The following is a 19,036-nucleotide window of genomic DNA, read 5'->3' as shown; positions in this document are numbered from 1 at the left end:
CACAAGTCCCTGGCAGCAGTGCCCAGCAGCCCAGCTGTCTGTACAGTTCAGCACAAAGGAAAAAAGCACATTCCTATACTAAGGACTTTGTACAGTTTGTCAAAAGGAAACATTTTTGTACCTCAAGACCTCATGCAGATTGTTGCTGTTACTCAGATAGCAACAATGCATTCAATATGCCAAGCACTTTCCAAATCTCTACAAAGGCAGGCATTAGGGGCTCAGAAAGTCCAATTCCTTCAGAGCAGCCCACTCAGTAAATCTCCAAGGGGTTTCATTGCAAAACCCTGCAGTCATCAGGTTGGAAATGTTCCAGGTGCTTAATCACACACAGCAGAGTGAGAACTGAGAGAGGGAAGAAAAATTCTCAGAGATAAGCAGCACCAGGAAGGATGTGGTGGCCGAGGGAGAGAAACAGGAAAAGGGGAGGAGGAGGAGAGGAAAGGGAGAATAAATATCTCACGCTGTTGATGAGCAGAAACACAAACATCAGAGACAGACACAAAGAAGGCCAGCAGCAGTTCCCTCAAGTTATTCTTCTGTCCTCATACACTTCCTCCCTAAATCAAAAGATATTCATGGAGCAGCCAGCTGCACATCTCACACAAAAATCAGGCTAAGCTGGGCATTCCCATACAATCAACAGGTCCCACAAACCAGTTACTTCTTCATGAAGTTATCAGAATTATTTCTCCAGGGGAGTGGAAGGAAAGCTCAGCAGGGTCAGCACAAAATGAAGGAAGAGAACTGCTAGAGAAGAAAACAAGTGGGAAATGGGTGGTGAGGACTGTTTTGGTTGTGGGTTGGGATTTTTCAGGCTGTGCTGTGAGACTGAAACATCTTCATTAAACTATTCTTCAGGCTGCAGTCTTATTTCTAAAACTAGGAATTTTCAAGCAACTGTGGCAAAATACAATATAAAGTCCTTTTGTTTGACTTCTGATAAATCCCTTTGATGAACAATGATACATGCCAGCATTAAGTAAAACAAAATGCTGAAAATTTATTTAAAAGAGAGAAAGAGGAAAATACAGAGTAATGACTAATGGCCAAGAAAAAAAATCTGTTATAAACTGTGTTGCCTTAAGTAATAAAGATTAATATGCACAAATATCTAATTCATTCCCACAGTAAGTGCCACGCTTTACAAGTGCACATACAAGTTCTAAGCTAATTAAAAATTAGACAAATTCTGCTCTGATTGATACAAGACAACAAAGACCACACATAACAGAAGAAATGGTAACATGCAGCTCACCAATATGGACAAAGTATTATAGTGAGGAACAATAGTAAAACTTTGCAGTGGCCGTCCCAGAAGTTGTTAAAAGCTTCAGCTCTCAGGCTAGTTAGCCCTAAAAAAGTAGATGATTTTAAAAAACAAAAGTTGAAATAACAGAGAAAAATAAGACTTGTTTCTATTGAGTAAGAAATAAATTATAAGGTCAGAAAATATATTTATCATAAGGAATCAGAATATAGGTTGAATAAAATTATATTATTTTATATATATTTATATTTTATATATATATATATATCCTGGGTATTCCTGACTTTGTGTCAGCCCATCACCTGCTGATTAGCACCAAGACATTGTTGTGATTCTGTTAGAATAATTGCATGAATAATTCATTATACCTTACCCAGAGATCTGGCACTTCAGGGGTGCCTAATCAGTTCCTAATCCGAGGATTCAGCATAATCTTTGTGGCAGAATTAACACCATACATACACACATAATGTGTTTAGTAAAAATTTAAAGGAATTGTTTTAAACATAATTAACATTGGGCTAATAAGCTCAGCTAAAGCTGGGCTTCACTAACCTAAAAATAAGTTAATTCTGTCCCCTTTAACCTAGGCTCGTGGCCAATGCCAAAGTGAGGAAGTGTCAGATGTGGAAAGGCAGACAATGACTCAGCAGTGGTACCAAAGCCTGTTGATGTCTGAGCAATGCTGGGCTCTGATGACACCGGTGACAGGAAAAGTCTGAGCTTCCCCATCCTTCCACACCATCGTACAGCCCAGAGAGGCTCAACAGAACTTGGTTCAGAAGAGGCAAATAGCAGCCCTTGGAAAGCTTGGGGTGGCAGCAGAGAACAGAGATGTTCCTGCCCTTTAAGGACCCACTGGAATCTCACTCTCCCCTGGGATGGCCAGCCAGCAAACACTTGGAGAGACCTGGGCCATTCCCTGCCCCGGGTCTGGGATGCAGTGACAGGAACAGAGGTGATCACTCCAGGTGGCTCTGGCTGCCATGGACACAGGAAGCCACTACAGATGGTGGCCAGGCTGCCCCAGCACGGTGCCCACACCTCGTGTCCCTCTGGCTGGTGCTCTCAGGCCCCTCACCCCGGGCTGGTGTGTCACTGCAGTAACTGGGTGCACTTCAAAAACAAACCAGCCGGGATCTGGCATTTTTCTGAGTCAAAACAAGGAAAACATGGACAAGCACAAGTTCCTCTTTGCAGAGGGAGAACACGATGCATTTTACTCAGCAGGGAAACCAGTTAATCACCGCCATCCATCTACTTCTCTGCCCCCTGCAAGAGTCAGATGCTCTTTTGTGCTGTGAGGGCACCACAACAGTCACAAAGCCAGGAAAATGCTGCTCCTGCCAACCCCCTACAATTCCTGCTTCCCTCCAATGTGTGCCTTACGTGCTTGGGAAAGGAATCAAGGCTTTTCTGCCATCCCTGCTCTGTAGCCTCTGCTGGAGAAATTCCTGAATAAAGGACATTCCTCAGATGTTCAAACAAGGATGCAGTTCTCTAAATGCCACAAATTGTATATGCAATTACTGCAAATATAATTGGCTGGTATTTCTAATAACATATATGTTTATTATCAGTTGTAAATAATTATTATATTTTATATTTATAAATGACAAAAAATTACTGAAAGTCATATGGACAATGTCTTTTGATCTGTTTCTTCTCTTAGACATGTTGTTAAACCACTTAATTCTTCAGAGATGGAAGAGTTCAACTGCTATTAGATTGAATCCTAAAGTGGAATCGATCACATTATCCAATTATGTGAAAATAGCTCATACTAATTTAAGTACATTACGGTACATAACTGATTTCTTAATGATTACCTCCATAAAAAATATATATTCACTGCTGAAGTACTCACAGTGCTTTGCCTTGATGCACTCTGGGGTTTACAAAAACCCAAGTGAATGAAAATAATTCATCTGGCTATAATGTTTGAGTTGGGACAGACCAAGCTGGTTCATAATCACTAGTTAAAATCATTTAGACTAAAATATACAAGAAGTAACACTGAAGATTCAGAAAAAAGAAATGTGTATACTTGAAGTGTATATATATATATATATATAAAAGTATATTACTGCATTTATAGTTATTCAGTAGTAGATAACAATTGGCATATAGGAAAGTCATAATAAACACTCTTATTTCTAACAGATGGTTCGATTTCTAACGCCAATTAAAATTTTACCTGGCCTTAACTCAGTGTTCAGAACACATCTCCATTTATTTCAGAAATCATTAAGGCTCAGACACTAAACCATCTGCATCTATGGAACTTCAAGTACTTTAGGCTTGTTCAGAACAAGATCTAAACATCCTCTGTCAATTATGTGTATAATCAACTTCACATTCTTCAAAATCTGCTACTGATTTCAAGGAGGTGCTTCAATGGACCTAAGATCTATCCAAATAGGTTTCTCGTGTTGTTGAAGGGTTTTAGCCAATTTTTCCTCATCAATTATGTTAAATTAATTTAAATATGTGGTGTGGATAGAATTTTAAAAAAACAAGGATCCAAAGCACTGGAATATTTTTTTTCCAGTTTTCTCTCTGTCCTTACACTCAAATTGGTTTATTGAAAGATTTCCAGTTTGTCCCATGCTGACAGAAAATGCTTTATAATGTATAATGACATCAGTTTTCACCCTTCTAACTTCCATTATCATTAAGTTATTCTCTTACATTACTTAAAATACAGCCAGGCTTTTAATTTTCCTCAACCTGAGGTGTACTCATGTAATTTTTTCTAGATTATTGTAAAGCAGCCTATTGCAGCTGCTGGAAGAGGCCCTGAGAGTAGGTTAGGGAATATGCTCATGCTCCTTTGGAAATGGATTGGGTTCTGGAAGTCAGCCCATCCAACTCATAGATGTAGATCACAGGTGTGAGTATTAAGGATGGAAAACCAGAGCCTGAAGTTACAGGCAAAGGAAATGAAATGTTGAAAACCTATTTTCTAACCTATAGTGATACCCAAGTAGTGATAGAGTGAATGGTAGTACCCAGAGGAACTGTGGTCCTTTGATATGTGTTATCCATGAGCCTCCAGTCTTTTCTTAAGGTTTCTGCTTCCCTAGGACCTTCACATTCTCAGTGCTACTGCTCATGTTGAAGAACAGCCTCTCAGGACAAAGTTTAGTGTCCCATAGCTTCGGCAGATTTTGTTCCAGTGGCTTCAGTAGGGTTGTGGGTGTGTTTGAGAGATGAACACAATTGTTCCTATGAAATCAAATTTAAGCAGATTAGGACACAGACTGAAAGTATCTCTGTCACTATAAAGACCACACAATTAATTTAAGGGTTGACTATGCCATAACTTTCAAGTTCCTTTAAGATCACAGAAAATGCTGCTTTACTGTTAGCAGCTGTCAGGTTGCTAAAAACTGAAGGATATGCACAGGCCTTGCTAATACATGAACACCCTCAGTGTGATTGAACCTGTCAACAAAGGTTGCCTGTGAAAGACACAAAAAGTTTCTGGGCAAGAGTACTGCTCAGATGGACCTTAATGAAACCCTCACCATGTCAAGAACCTTTTATGCCTTCATGGACACATAAAAAAGCCCCTCTGGGAGCAGGGGGGAAAGTCACTCAATTTTGAGTCTTTCCATTGGAATGACCCCAGCTTCAAAAAATGTTGTGAACTTCAACTAAGCACCTTTGGTGAATAAATCTGGTGTTTTCAAACAATGAATTGGGCAAAGCCTAGGATTTTATTTATTTTAGAGTGTGATAGGCAGAAGACATGACTTGGGAGTCACCTATGAGAAATACCAGATACAAAATACCTGAATCCTGTGGTCTACTGAAAAACATTGGAATAAAAATGTGCTGTTCATCAGCTTTGGTTTCTTCCAGATCACATTAAGGATTACAAAAAAGCATTTAGCAATCCCAGGGCCCAGGAAATGAAAAAGCTGCTGAAGTAGAAACAAGAATATGGATTGCACTGGAGCATTTCTTTTGTTGCTCCATAGAAAACCCTCTACTAACTCCTACCAAAACACAACCATGAAAACACGCTCTGCATGTCATTGGCTCATTCACTGACAGCTAGAAAACATGGGAGAAGTATCTGCTTTTCTACTGGGAATCTAATTCACTGCTACACAGCATCATTCTGCACATTCCCTTTGGTGTCTACTTTGGATCCTACACACCAGGGCAGCAGCCAACCTTCAGCTGCCAGTCCAGAGATACCAGACCTGCTTACTCACTTGCAAACTACATAATGCTCATGGTTTTGTGATAAAGGGTCTGCACAAGACCTTAAAACTAAAATGAGAAAGGACCCTCTGGGTTTTGAATTAAGAAAAATATTAATAAAAAAGGTACTTCTATCAACAGGGAAATAAACCTACCAATTGTCAATATTATTATTGACCATCCAGTGTTTCAATGTAAGAAGGCAATCTTATGGCCAAGTTTTACCTTGGTTCCACAGGGGCAGTAGGAAGGTGTGTACCTGTATTTTCACTTTTTTCAGATGTTGTGTTACTCTTTCAATTGTTGCAAATTTTATTGATATAATAACACTACAATTATCTCTAAGATGATAGAATACATAAATGCACACAAATCTACCATTAAAAATTCTAAAGCTCTGATACTTAAAAAAAAACCCAGTGCACTGCTTTTTAAAAGTATGAGCAGTTGTTGTGGCTAATTCTGACCAGTAATAATTATTTCTATCATTAAAGACTATCTGTTCTGGTAAATGAGAACTTACATGACCTTTGTGCTAGCTCAGGTGCCAGTGGCAGTCTGGATACAGCTAACTTTTCCTGCTTCTGGGGCACACCATGACAGAAGTGTGCACAGCACCAAAAAACGTACATGTACACTAGCTGTTGGGAGAAAACAAAAACAACAGTGTTAAGATTGTAGACTAAACTCAAGTGAGCTAAATAGAGAAAGGCAGTCTTTAGCAACAAGTATAGGTTCTGTTTGAAGCAGGGAAATATGAAATAGCTACTGGGATATTCACAGGTAAAGCTGATTTGGTGATCAGTACTTGAGAGAAAGAGCTTAGAAGTTACAGTGGACAGAATCAAACACAAGTTTCTGTATTGATAAAAATTGAAAATTATGTGCTTTACAACTGTTAAGCAACTGTTGTACTGAGGAAACAGCTAAATATACCACCTTGGGAAACTCCAGTTTACTGCAGGTGCTTTTGGGTTTTGTGGGTTTGGGTTTTTCTTCTTTCAGCACACTATGTTGTGTTTTTGTGTTGTTTAGCATGTGTCAACTTCTCATTTAACTTGTGATTAAATATGTTTTAACCCACCAGTGATGTGTTAGATAACTATCTCTGCTCCAAAGAAAAGACAGGACAGCTCACGTAGAGATAACATCCCTGAAGCAGCATTTTATTTTATTCACTTAATTCCAAAACATTTAATTTAGAAGTCTGGCTTCCCAGTCATCCATCTTAACATGGGCAAATATTGACATAGAGTTGTCAGAATACACAGACAACTAAACAGCCAAAGAGTTTACAAAAAATAAATTCATGATTCTTCAAAACAACTGCAAAAGGTTACAAGTATCAAAACTCTTAGGTAGATGCACTGCATTTAAAGAAACTGTGCACATAAGTTAGAGGCAAAAAAACCAAATTGCTACTGAAACCTCACATTTCAAACAGTTTATTGTAAACTGATGAACAGAGTTGTCATTTCACATCAGCTTAACTGTTTTCATTGACTGAAAAAAATTTGGGGTGGCTAATTTACTTTGCATGCACAAAATGTACTGCTTAACAGAACTGTCAGCTCATTGCAAACAGAAAGAATTTAACTGGAATCTAGTTATCCTCAATCACTTTCCGTTATTCTTTCCCATATTTTCCAATCAACAGGCAAATGTTTTGCCTCCTTCTGCACTGCTCAAGTGCAACTAAGATAAATAGGGCCAATAAACCAATCAATCCATCAATGCCCATGAAGACTCATCTGAAACTGCTTCTTGATAAAGTGGACAGCAGATCTGAACAGCTGTACAATACAGATATGCTTAGCACTAGATATTTAGTGTGACTGTGGCAAGGAAATATTGGTGATGATGGGGATGGCCAAGTGGATGAAAGAGGGATCAGAGGAAAGCTTATTAATTATTGCCCTCTCCTGCTTCTTCATCCTGCTGATCACTCGTCCACAGAGTGAGGTTATCTCGAAGTAACTGCATGATGAGAGTGGAGTCCTTGTAGGAATCCTCATTTAGTGTGTCCAGCTCTGCTATGGCATCATCAAAGGCTTGTTTGGCTAAAAGGCAGGCCTGCTCAGGGGCATTCTGGATTTCATAGTAGAACACTGAGAAATTGAGTGCCAGCCCAAGCCTAATGGGGTGAGTGGGCTGCATGTGCTCTTTGCTGATTTCAAAAGCCTCCTTATAGGCAGCTTCTGAGGCTTCCACCACACTGTTCTTCTTCTCTCCAGCAGCAACTTCTGCCAGATAGCGGTAGTAATCCCCCTTCATTTTCAGGTAAAAGACCTTGCTCTCATACTGGAAGTCATTGCAGTTTTTGATCAAGTATTTATCTAGGAGAGCCAAAACATCATTGCAGACTGTCTCGAGCTCCTTTTCTATCTTCTCCCTATAGGCTTTAACCTTCTCCAGCTTCTTCTCATTCCCATCTGCCATAGTCTTCTGCTCTATGCTGCTGATGACGCGCCAGGAGGACCGTCTAGCTCCGACTACATTCTTGTAGGCTACAGACAGCAGGTTTCTATCCTCATTTGAGAGGGGCTCATTCAGCTCAGTTACCTGAAAACAAAGACAAAGAGCAAATTTAAAGGGTTTGCCTTAGAGAAGAGTGTGCAAACTTCCTTCCTTCACTTCATGAAGTGCAAGATTCAAAATCTCTTCTAGATCCCAAAGTTCCTTCTAGACAGGAGAAATTTTGTAACATCAAAAGTTTAAAATTTTTCTGCAGTCAAGACTTAAAAGAGAAATCCCCACAGCTCTGATGGAATAGAAGGGGTATTTAGAAGCTATTGCAAAGAACATTCACTGAATGAAAGTGAGCCAGACTTGTGTAATGGAGAAGCAATCACAGAGAAAGGCTCAGGATTTTAGGAAATCTGCTATAAAACTACACACTTAGTGATGAATTTAAATGTACCTAGAACACCAGTTTCTTGAATCTGGAACACAGGACTGACACTGGAAGCTGGTGCAATTCTCTCATGCCTGTCCCCTGCTGCATCCATGGGACAGCAGAGACGGAAGCGCTGCAGTCATTAAGCTCTGCACAGCACAAATGGAATTAGTGTTTCATAGACAGGGTAATACAAAAGTTACCCTGATTTCTGCTAACTGGCTGCACACAAATTCCAGGGATAGGACATGAAAGAAACTGCATAGAAATAGGACAGCAAATCAGGAATGAAGCCACAGCCAACTTCCAACTGCTACTTCAAAAAGCTGAGATAAAAGGATAATACTTCTAATACAGTATATTTAAGCCTATTTCACTTGATGTTTTAATTTAGGCTATCAGACTCATGGTCACTTGAAACTGTTCTATTTTTTAAAATTTATACACATGAAATTAAAGGAATTAGGATGAAAAATGCAACTCTTTTACCTTAAGCATATTGCTTTAAAAGTAGTCACTAGAATTCTAAGGATATTTGGTACTTTGGTGTGAAAATAAATTTGTCCTCACTCACTGTTAAAATCATTAATTATTCCTTTTTAAAAATGTGCACATTTACACTGCTTGACAGGCAGCAGTATTCATAACTGAATACTTACATACTACAAACAATCGAGTCACAAATATTTACACTATTCTGAGACTGCTGGTGTAGGCAGTGAACCTTCTAAAACAAATGTGCTTATTTCCAGATCCAAAAAAAAATGTGATTTATAGCTCTTACAGTAAGAGAGAGCTGACCTTCAAATTTAGGTTTTGTTCTTAAAATATACTGTTAATTAGTTTTATCTCCAAAATTACTTTTCCACAGTTCAGGAACCTGAACTCCCAAAAAACACTGCTCTGCTTGTCCTAATAGAATTAGAGGCAACCTACAGAAGATGAAATGCACAGGAATCAACTCTAATGACATCTTCAGATTCTTCATCATAGCTCCCAAACAGTATTTTCCTTAACAATCTCCACCACAACCCACCTAAATCTTCTCCAGTAAACATATAACAGTTCTTTTGCTGTTTAGTGACCGAAGTGGGAGCATTTAAAAGGAATCCTGACTGTAACCCTGGAATTCCTAACTCCACATGTTAATGAGTGTGGCAGTACTCCATCAGCTCAGAAATTCCATGTGTGATCCCACACAGGCCATACCCCAAGCTGAGCTCCTTTCACATGGAAAACACTCCAGAGTGAATGTTCCACAACAGAGAGCAGACCCATAACCTGACCCAGCCCAGTGCCCTGTCATTATAGTGGTTTTGTCAGCCAGAGCACATCACTCAGCTAGAGCCAGTTCTGAGCCAGATGCTGCAAAAATGACTGTACCTGGCCAGTATAAAGCCAGGTTAAATTATTAAAACTTGCCTGATACAAAGTTATGCAGTCCATAATTTTGGAACAAATAGAAACCAGTTTAATTAATTTAAACCAGACCAATTTCTTGTATCATGTGGTTTCAGAGCTCTCTACCAAGAACTGGAGGTTCTACAGCTACATTTACCCCAGGAAATGCCATGAGGAAGTCATCTCCCAGCAGGGGAGTGCACTGCTTACATTAAAAGCTTACATTAAATAATATCTTACATTATAATTAACATAAAAAATATCTTGTATTAAAGATATTCACCTCTCCTACACAGTTCATTAACCCCAAACCAGACATTAAGGGATAGGTACTAAAAATATAGAACACCCCAAACTTTTAGAGTCCATTTATACACACAGATAAAGCCTAATGAACTAGAACCTCAAGCTGTTTTGTTTCCAAATTTTTAGTTCAAGACTGAAATTTATTTCACTGCATAGTATTTCTCACATGACTACTTTTAAAATGCTGTATCTCACATTACGCATGTTACCAATTTTAAAAAGTAAATGATTTTTTACCACTATGTAGCTATATTAGAAAAGCAACATAAATCAATAGAGGCCCTAAGCACTACCTATTAGGATTAATACTGTCCAAAAAAAATGAAGGGCTTATACAACTACAATTTTTCATGATTTCTGGAATTATCTAAACCAAAGGGTACTCAGTGCTGGAATCTCAGGATGCTGAAGCATTTGTTGCATCAACTTTCATGCTTATACCCAAAACATCTTTCCCCAGTGTGTTGAGAAATAATTCTGTACCTACCGTGTCAGCTTTATGTGAAATAGCTGGAATCCTGGAGCAGCATTTAATGCAATGGGAATGCCATGCCCCATGGAAGAATGCCATTTACATACAATTGTATTTTCTATTAAAGTAACTTTAATAGTTACAAATTAATGGGTTTAGTAAACTAAACCCATCAATTTGTAACAGCAACTATTTCATTTTCCTCTCCTGTTTACACATTACAAGCAAAAATACAGGAATTCTTCCATGAAATGTAAGTTTACAACAACAAAAATTTGTATTGAGCAGTAAATTCTTTATTTAAGCTACAACTACTACTTGGTCTGGCTTTTTTCTTTATAGAAGGAATTGATGGGAATAACAAATAAACGTTTCTACAGCTTTAGGCTGACAGATGAAACAGCAGCCTTGTCACGCTTTTTTCTCCAGTGTCAGAGTCAAAAATCAGGCAAATATACTTTCATTAAAACAAGTAATTTGTTACTTTATGCTTCTGAAGTAACTACCATGCTGTTGGCTATATTCTGTATTGTAAAGAGTAGTAATATTTAAAACTGAAATGAATTGTTCAGATTTCAGTTTATACAGCACGCTACTTTCATGTAGCACTTTTAAAATATTTTTAGAAGTATCAATGTGTTACATTCAGAGATTAAAAAAAAATTAAAATAAACGTTTCAAATCAAGATATCCTGGAGAACAGATCTGAGTTAGAATGATCTCCTTCCTTTTGGGCAAGTCTAAATTCTCTGGATTGCAAGATTACTTCTATATTAACCTACATAGATAAAAAGCTCTCTTAATTATCTCTGTTATTTGCAATCACTGAGACAGAAGTATGGGCTGTGAGAACAGACAGCCCTCAGAGCATTCCACAGGAGATTATGCTCTACAAAATCAACCTCAACACTAAAGAGCATTCTAGAAATTACCTTGTTGAACACCTGAGAAAGCCAAGTAACCAACAGATGCTACACAACAGATGTGCAAGTACGTGAGCAGTTCAAAATAAAGGAACTGTTGCTTTTAAATTCAGATTGCTTTTTGTATTTTTGAAGTTTCAATTCTTCACTCACAGTATGTTCTCAAGCTCACAATTACAGAAGCTCATGATCACACAACTTATTTGTGAGGAGAAGCAGCATCCCAGGTGAGAATACCACAGCTCCAGAAAAATGAAAATGTGCATAGTAATTAGAACAGTTTGAAGACAACTGGACATACACACTAGTTGGAAGTACTTTATTTACACACTTCCTAAAGCAACTGTGTTTCCCAGAGACCATATGTACAATGTAGCTCTGCAGTTCTTAGAGAAATATAAAGCTTTCTACCAGCAACAGCTAGAAATTGTCTTCTCAAGCAGTATATTTTAGTGGGTTCTCTATTTCATCTTTGAAAATTAGCAACTGCAAGAAGAGCTGTTACTATTATTTCGTATGTATCAAGAACTCTAGAGACAGAAATGTAAATACACCTTTTTTTAACATCTTGTGGCTCTGGTATCGAGATACTCAGAAGTTTCACTGTTTTAGAACTGGATTGATTGTAATATCTATTATAACATAATAGCAAAAGTGATCAAGAGAAGCAAAATTTGTGTCTTTTTACTGCCCTCATTTCAAAGGGAGGTGACATACAACAAAAATGTGGACTCCATTTGAAGCTGCTCTTTTTCAAACTAAAATCATCTCATGCCTACAAACAGCAGCACTCTCAAGAGAAACAGTTCCTCCTGGGGCCTTTAGTAGTCACAGAGGACAGGTCAGCAAGAACAAACCAATTGTAATCTGATATGGAAAAGCCAGTGCTAAGCATCTAATGGCATTAACATTACCCAGAACATTTGGATCGTGTGAATATTTGGTTTTCAAAAAAGGGACTAGACGTAATAGGTTTGATCATTCTACAATTTTATTACGTATCAGTACAGGCAGATCAGTACAAATAATTTTCACTGCTTGGTTCTGAAAGGAGAAAAATTGCAAACATAACATTGTTTAAACCCATTTCAGTATTCAACAGGGTACAGAATGCACTGAGAAACAGTTACCCTACAAAGAAGAGGCAAAAAGGCAACGTTAAAGCTCGGGAAATGCTCCTGGAACGAGGGATACTTTCACACCTGGATGCAGCTACTATCTTTAAGTCACCAATGTTAGTGAGTGAGGCCTCTATTCGTGTCTTCTCCGGCGAGGCAAAAGAAACGTCTAGAAGAGGAAGGGGCTCCTCTTGCTGTGTCCCCAGACAGCCCCCGCCGCAGTGCCCATCCCACAGGACCAGCGCCCCCAAACGCTGGAGGACGCCCAGGAGGGGAGAGGCACCCCAAGGTGAAACCCAGCAGCCTCCATAGGGGTGGAGGGGAGGTGGGCGAGGCTGGGCCCCATCCGTGGCAGAGAAGGAATGCACAGCGCTCCCGCCGCGAGCAGAGGCGGGCGGCATTCAAATGGCCGCACTACGAGCGCGATTGGCGCGGTGGGGAGACGGAGAGGAGGGCATGGGGACAGCCACACCCCCGGGGCAGGGACAGCCGGGGAGCGGGAGGGCTGCGAGACAGCCCTTACGGGGGAACGGAGGGAATGCGGGGGGAAGGAAACAGATTTTGAAAGCGGGTGCTAAGTCCGGTTTGGACCGGCTACTCTTTGTCTCGTCTCTGCCGAAAGCAGGTAGTACTGGGCACCGCCCCACACGGCGGCGAGGTGTCCCGGCGGGATGGTCTGGCTCCTACTCCCGCCCTCCTTTCTTCACCGAGCCGGCTGGGACCCGGCGGCTCGCATCCTCCCCGGACCCAACCCCGCCTCGGACCAGCCCGCACTTCCTTTCCCTCCCTTCCCCGCCACTACTCCCCTACACACTCCTCCCCGAGTACACCCCACGGCCGCCACGCTCCCGGCCCCACTCACCGACTTCATGGCCGAGGCCATGTCATCGTATCTCTCCGCCTGCTCGGCCAGGCGGGCTCTCTGCAGCAGCTGCTCTCGGTCCCCCATGGCCGCTTCCGTGGTGGCTGCCGGGCTGGGCTCTGCGCGCCCCTGAGCGAGAGCGGAAGGCGGGCGGGGATGTGCGGCTTACCGCGCACGGGTGGCGGGAGCAGGAACCGTAAGCGGAGCCGCCCGCCGGGCTGGGCTGTGCCGGGCTGGGCTGTGCCGGGCTGACCGCCGCTGCCTCGCCCGCCGGCCGCGCTCCCGGACCGACCGCGGCGTGTGCGGCTCGGAGCCTCGCGCTGCTGCCGCCGCCCGCGCCTGCGCGCCGGGAAGGCAACGAGGGGGCGGAGCCGCGGTGCTGCAGGGGAGGGGAGGGGGCGCCGCTCCCCCGCGCTCTATTTCTAGGTGACGTCACTTGCTATAAATAGCCGGCGCGGGGCGCCGCCGCGGGCCGCGCGTGCGCGCTGGGAGTGCTGCATTTTCCTGCTGCAAAGGTGCGGGCGGGCGGGGGCGCGGGCACTGCGGGACGGGACGGGGCGCGACACCGCCTGGGACACCGGCACCGCCTGGACACCAGCACCGTCTGGGACACCGGCACCGCCTCGCCCGCCCGCCCGCCCGCCCGGCCCGGCCTGGCCTCGGCAGAGGCGCTGGCGGGCCGCGGCTGGGTGGCCACGCTCGGGGTGACCACGCTCCGCGCTCACGTGTGCGACCCTGCCCAGCAGCAGGGCTGCTTTGTGCGGCCGCAGCCTGCCAGCTCTGTCTTGCAGTAGTGGCACGGTTGTGCCTCTTTCGGGGAAATAAGTGTATCTTCCATCCCGGCTGCTTTGAAACAGCCCGGGTTGTGGGGGTGGTACCACGGACCAATTCTACTGCCTTGCCTAAGAGATGCAGCTAAATTAAATTTTTTACTACGTATTTTAATGTGTAATAGTCAGGCTCCTCTTTCATAAATTGACAGACTACTATTCTTACATAAAAATCATCTCAAGGTAGGAACCGTGCACCAACAACAAACTGCTGGCGGTGTCCACAGAAATGCCGGGAGCCACGTTACTCATCTCTTACAGTAAATCATAAATTAACTTTTTCTATTCAGCCCTGGCCAGCACTTAAGGCATGGGGAGCTGCTGATGAGCTGAGTGAAAGGTTTGCTCAGCAGCAGCCAGTTCAGCACCAGCGCCGCTGACCACAGCACCCGTGGCGATTTCAGCTCACATGTGTCCTCGCCCCCAAGACAAGGAAAGAAAGCTCATACACCCCGAAGGCAGACCCAAGGCTGCTTCACTCTTCCCGATGCTCTCCCACTGCCCTCGGTACTCTCGCACTACTTCCAATGAGTCAGTCCCTTGTGTCGGACAAAAGTTTTTAGCCTTAACTCTAATGCTGCTGGCTTTTGTGCATTAAAACCTAATGCCATTTAAAATAAATGCTGCGGATTTAAAAGGCATTAGATTAATACTGCTGTCTTGTTAAAAGACATAAATATGAGAAATAGGAATAAACTCTAGTTATATGTAATAAGGTATGAAAGATAAAAATTACAGCAAGTTATAAACTGATTGCCAGAATGTTCTGGAAACACCCCTTTGCAGTAGTGTGAAGCACATCCACCACTGTGCACACATCCCAGCAAGACAAATGGGGCTTTTCCCTAATGGGATTTTGTTTTCACTGTTTCTAAGAGAATGCAGTCACATCTAAAACTTTAACAGATCCCAAGCATCAGTTCAATTTATTATTGTAATCATTTTAAAACTTGTATTGGTTTTACCTTAGAATAAATGTTTAGTTGTGGACAGCAAGGACGTGATTTTGAAAATACATGATTCCATGTAAAAATACAGATTTTAATGTATCTGACCCTTAGGCAAGAGAGCCCAAGTGAGAGATGTGCCAATCCTCCTTGACCACTTCAGCTGGGAACCTTTGCAGCTTGTATAATTTCTCAGTAGAGATTAGTCAGTTTGCAAAGCATTCCAACAGCTCTGAAAATATGCAGAGTTTACCAGAAGCTTTCTAGTCTTGTACAGCAGCTTCAGACTCCCCAAGGAAATGGATTACAAAGTATTTTTAAAACGAGTTATTCACCCACTGAACCAATCTGAATTAATCTGCCAAATATATGTGGATATATCTACACGTGCACAAAACATTCTCATTAAATGCTTTGGTTTTCTTAATTGAGGCTTCTGTAAAACAGCTATTTCTCATCTAAAGCATCTCAAAAATTTGTAACCTTGAATCCACAAGGTCCCCTGTAACCTCACAGCTCTAAAACCAGATACACACCTAAATTCAACAGTTGCAAGAAAATGTGCTAAAATAAGGCAAGGTTGTGTGCAGCATTTCCACAGTTTGACTGTAACCTAAGGAAAGGGAAGAGATTGCTTTTCACAGCCAAGGTCTCAGGAGAGTACCTACATTCTCCTGTGCATACAGTGCCCAGTGCCCTGGAGCTTCATCCTCAGTAGTGGCTCCACAGATCCACAGAGGTACAAATAAACAGAAATTAGAGCTTACACAATGAGTTTTATAATATACTACAGTACTTACGAGTCACAATGCCTTAAAACAAAAATGGAAAGGAAATGGAAAAATCAGCAGGCCTTTTATTAGAGTGCTGAATGGGGTGCAAGCAGTGCCTGACTGTGGTTCCCCTGCTGAGCTTGGATGCCAGGCATCACTCCGTGATTCCCCACAAAACTCAGGAATACTGCTCTCACGAGGCAGAACTGAGAATTGTTCGCAAAGTGACCACACCCAGCAAGAACTTGTAGATGGAGAAATTTATGGCACTGAAAATTGCACTATGACCTAAGGCAGTGGCTCTGCTCCACAGGCATATCTGATTATTGGACAGCACCCATGTTCCATAAATAGCTTCCTGCTGAAATGCCATCCCAGTTCAGTGCTTGCTCACACAGGGGCACTGGGGACACCACAGCAGGCTCAGAGGGTGTCTCCTCAGTGCTGAGGTTCAGCTGCAAGGACACTGGTGAAGAGGCAACAACACAAGGAAACCACTGTGTGCCATTCCCAGGCTTTCCCCACGGTGGAAAAACCTCCCCTCTTCTGGTCCTGGAAGTGCTGAGGGAGCACACACATTTTGTGTCACTCTTTCTGAGACTCATGGAACTACAGCAGTCCTGCTACAAAGTCCCTGCCACTAACATCCTCCTGATCCCTGGAGAAAATGGTCTTCCCTCTCCTTTCTGCAGCAAGGAAATGTTTTATTTAGGGAACTGCTAAATGATGAAAGTCTTGGGGAAAAGATACTGAAAAACAGAGAGAGAGAAGAGAAACCACCCACTGGTGGGGGAGGTTAACCAGCTTCCACATCACAGCAAATGAAGTAGAGACAACTGTGGAAGAGAGATGGAATTTGTTACCATCTGATTTTGGACATACTTGTGACTGGTCTTTACACAGGGCATGATGCTCAGATAGTGCTGTAAGAACAGATTCTTCCAGAGGCTTAGGACTATCTGTAATTTTTATTGTTAGAATTCTAGCAGCACATTTCCCCAGTAAAGTGAGATAAGTGTGCATCAGGAGGATAGGTGGTGTAACCAACGACAAGATCAGAGCATGAGATAGCAGTGGGTGTAGCTGTGGTGTGATGATTCTCTCCCAAACCACAAGGGACTGTAATTTCAGTGACATATTTCTAGCCAAACCATACACCACAGTTTAACAAGCCTCTAGGCTGTCACAGTGTGTGAAAATATTCTACTCTTTGTCATATTTCAATTTCATATTAATCTTGAATCACTCTCACAGAACCTCCCTCATAACTCAAGGGTAAATCCTAGAATGAAGAAAGATGACACTGCCTGAGTGCTGCTCAGCAGCAGCAACAGGGTTCATGCCATGAATTGTGGTGAAGTACATTGTGAATCTATGAACCTACATGGGAAGAACTTTAAAACAGAAGGGTACTGACTGCACAAAAGCTGCAAAGCTCTCTCTCCCTCATGGAAAGGGTAGGTCTGTACCCCGAAATCTATTTGGGATCACTGCAGTGTATTTAATACCATTCAGCATTCACACATAATAGCCTTTTGCATGTTCAAAATTCTGTGCAGATACAAGCTGATAAACCCTCAGAACTCCCTGGCAAAATGTGCTATCTTCCAGCACCTACTCATTTCAGAGTCCAGTGAGGAAACAGCACTATGTCTGAATAAAAGATGATGGCAGTTTTTCCTTGCCAGAATGATTCAGGGATATGCACAGGGGGTTGTCAAGCATGCTCAGTTGTGGGGGTTCCTTTAAGTGGCGAGAGCACAGTAGCTAATTGAAAGCAGCTTTAACTCCTCATGAGCTACTCGAGACTACGGTGTTTGCTAGTCCTGCCCAGATAGAAGAATGCAGTTTTACTCTTTATGTCATGAGGGGAAAGTAACCAGGATTCAACAGGAAAACATGAACAAGCCTGCTTAGCAGCAGCTGCCACCAGAGCACCATTTTGAAAAGAGGCTCTACAGGTAAGAGGAAAAAGAAACAGCCTGTGTTAGGAAAATACTAGAAGTAAAAAAACAGTATGAATACAAAATAACTCAATCCTAGGACTTCTGCAACCTCTCCAAAAGACACCTCATGCTGAGCATACACAATCAAGGACTCAGCATCAACAGCCACATTTGAAAAATAAGACCAGAACTGTCTTAACAAATGAATTTTTACTGCCCTTCAACCTTTACCAAAGTGGATTAGTTTGACTTCGAACTGGATTAAATCCCACTGAAAATGATTGATCTGAAACAATGACCTTTCACTGTAGAACATAACATGAAAGACTTTGGGGATAAGACTAATGAAGTGCAGAGATAAGACAAAATGCCTTTGCCAACATTTTCAAAAGTGGCCTCTTATTCTGGGTGTCCTAGCATAAAATGCTCATTTCCTCTAAAAATGAGGCCAGGAGAAAGGTGAGCCAGGCATCCAGAATGAGAGACTGCCTGAAAATACTGCCTTGAAGCTGTGTGTCCCAGCATTTTTCCTGAGTGGATACTGGATGCACCAGTGACCGTGACAGCAAGCGGATATGCCAAAGGGACTGCGAGCAGGAAAAGCTGCTACTCACATCCTCCATCCCCTGTAGCAGTGACATTAGTTATTAGTTATGGATTAGTTCAGGGAAGTTTTCATGACAGCTGCTGTGCAGGACCTCTACACAGCCATTCCCACAGCACAGTTCCAGGGCAGAACCAGCCTCTGGAACTGCCCAGAGTAAAGCCACCTCTAGCAGCAGTGCTGGAAAACATGGATGCTGCCTATTGGGAAAGTGTCTCTCTCAGCTCAGGAAGAGCCAAGTAACAGAACTTCTGAAAGTGCTCCTAGATTTCTATCCCCTTTCTGTGACCAGTGAGTACGTACAGGCACTGTACTTTGGGCTCTTATAGGCATTTTAGGATAAAAATAACTTTTTTTTTTTTCTATCTAGGGCAAGCTTCTTCCTTTGCTAGGCCGTGCCATGTGGAGGAGGAATGACAACAGCAGGTACTGCACATTCAGCTCAGGGCAGGTCAGCCACATGCTCAGCATGC

At 42.3% G+C, this 19,036-nt stretch overlaps 1 protein-coding gene across 1 annotated transcript; it reads right to left on the bottom strand.

Moving 5' to 3' along the window:
* Positions 1-6,624: 6,624 nt before the first annotated feature.
* YWHAH (tyrosine 3-monooxygenase/tryptophan 5-monooxygenase activation protein eta) lies at positions 6,625-13,800 on the bottom strand. Its single transcript, XM_015643974.1, has 2 exons — positions 13,464-13,800; positions 6,625-8,047 (listed from the first exon to the last, which is right to left on the bottom strand). Exons 1-2 carry the CDS (start codon positions 13,548-13,550, stop codon positions 7,391-7,393), a joined length of 744 nt encoding a protein of 247 aa, XP_015499460.1. The 5' UTR covers positions 13,551-13,800; the 3' UTR covers positions 6,625-7,390.
* Between the last annotated feature and the right edge of the window lie 5,236 nt (positions 13,801-19,036).

The sequence above is a fragment of the Parus major genome, chromosome 15 (assembly GCF_001522545.3).
Source record: "Parus major isolate Abel chromosome 15, Parus_major1.1, whole genome shotgun sequence".
Classification (NCBI taxonomy): domain Eukaryota; kingdom Metazoa; phylum Chordata; class Aves; order Passeriformes; family Paridae; genus Parus; species Parus major.
The sequence above is the reverse complement of the archived record's forward strand: the minus strand, read 5'-3'. Positions and strand labels throughout refer to the sequence as shown.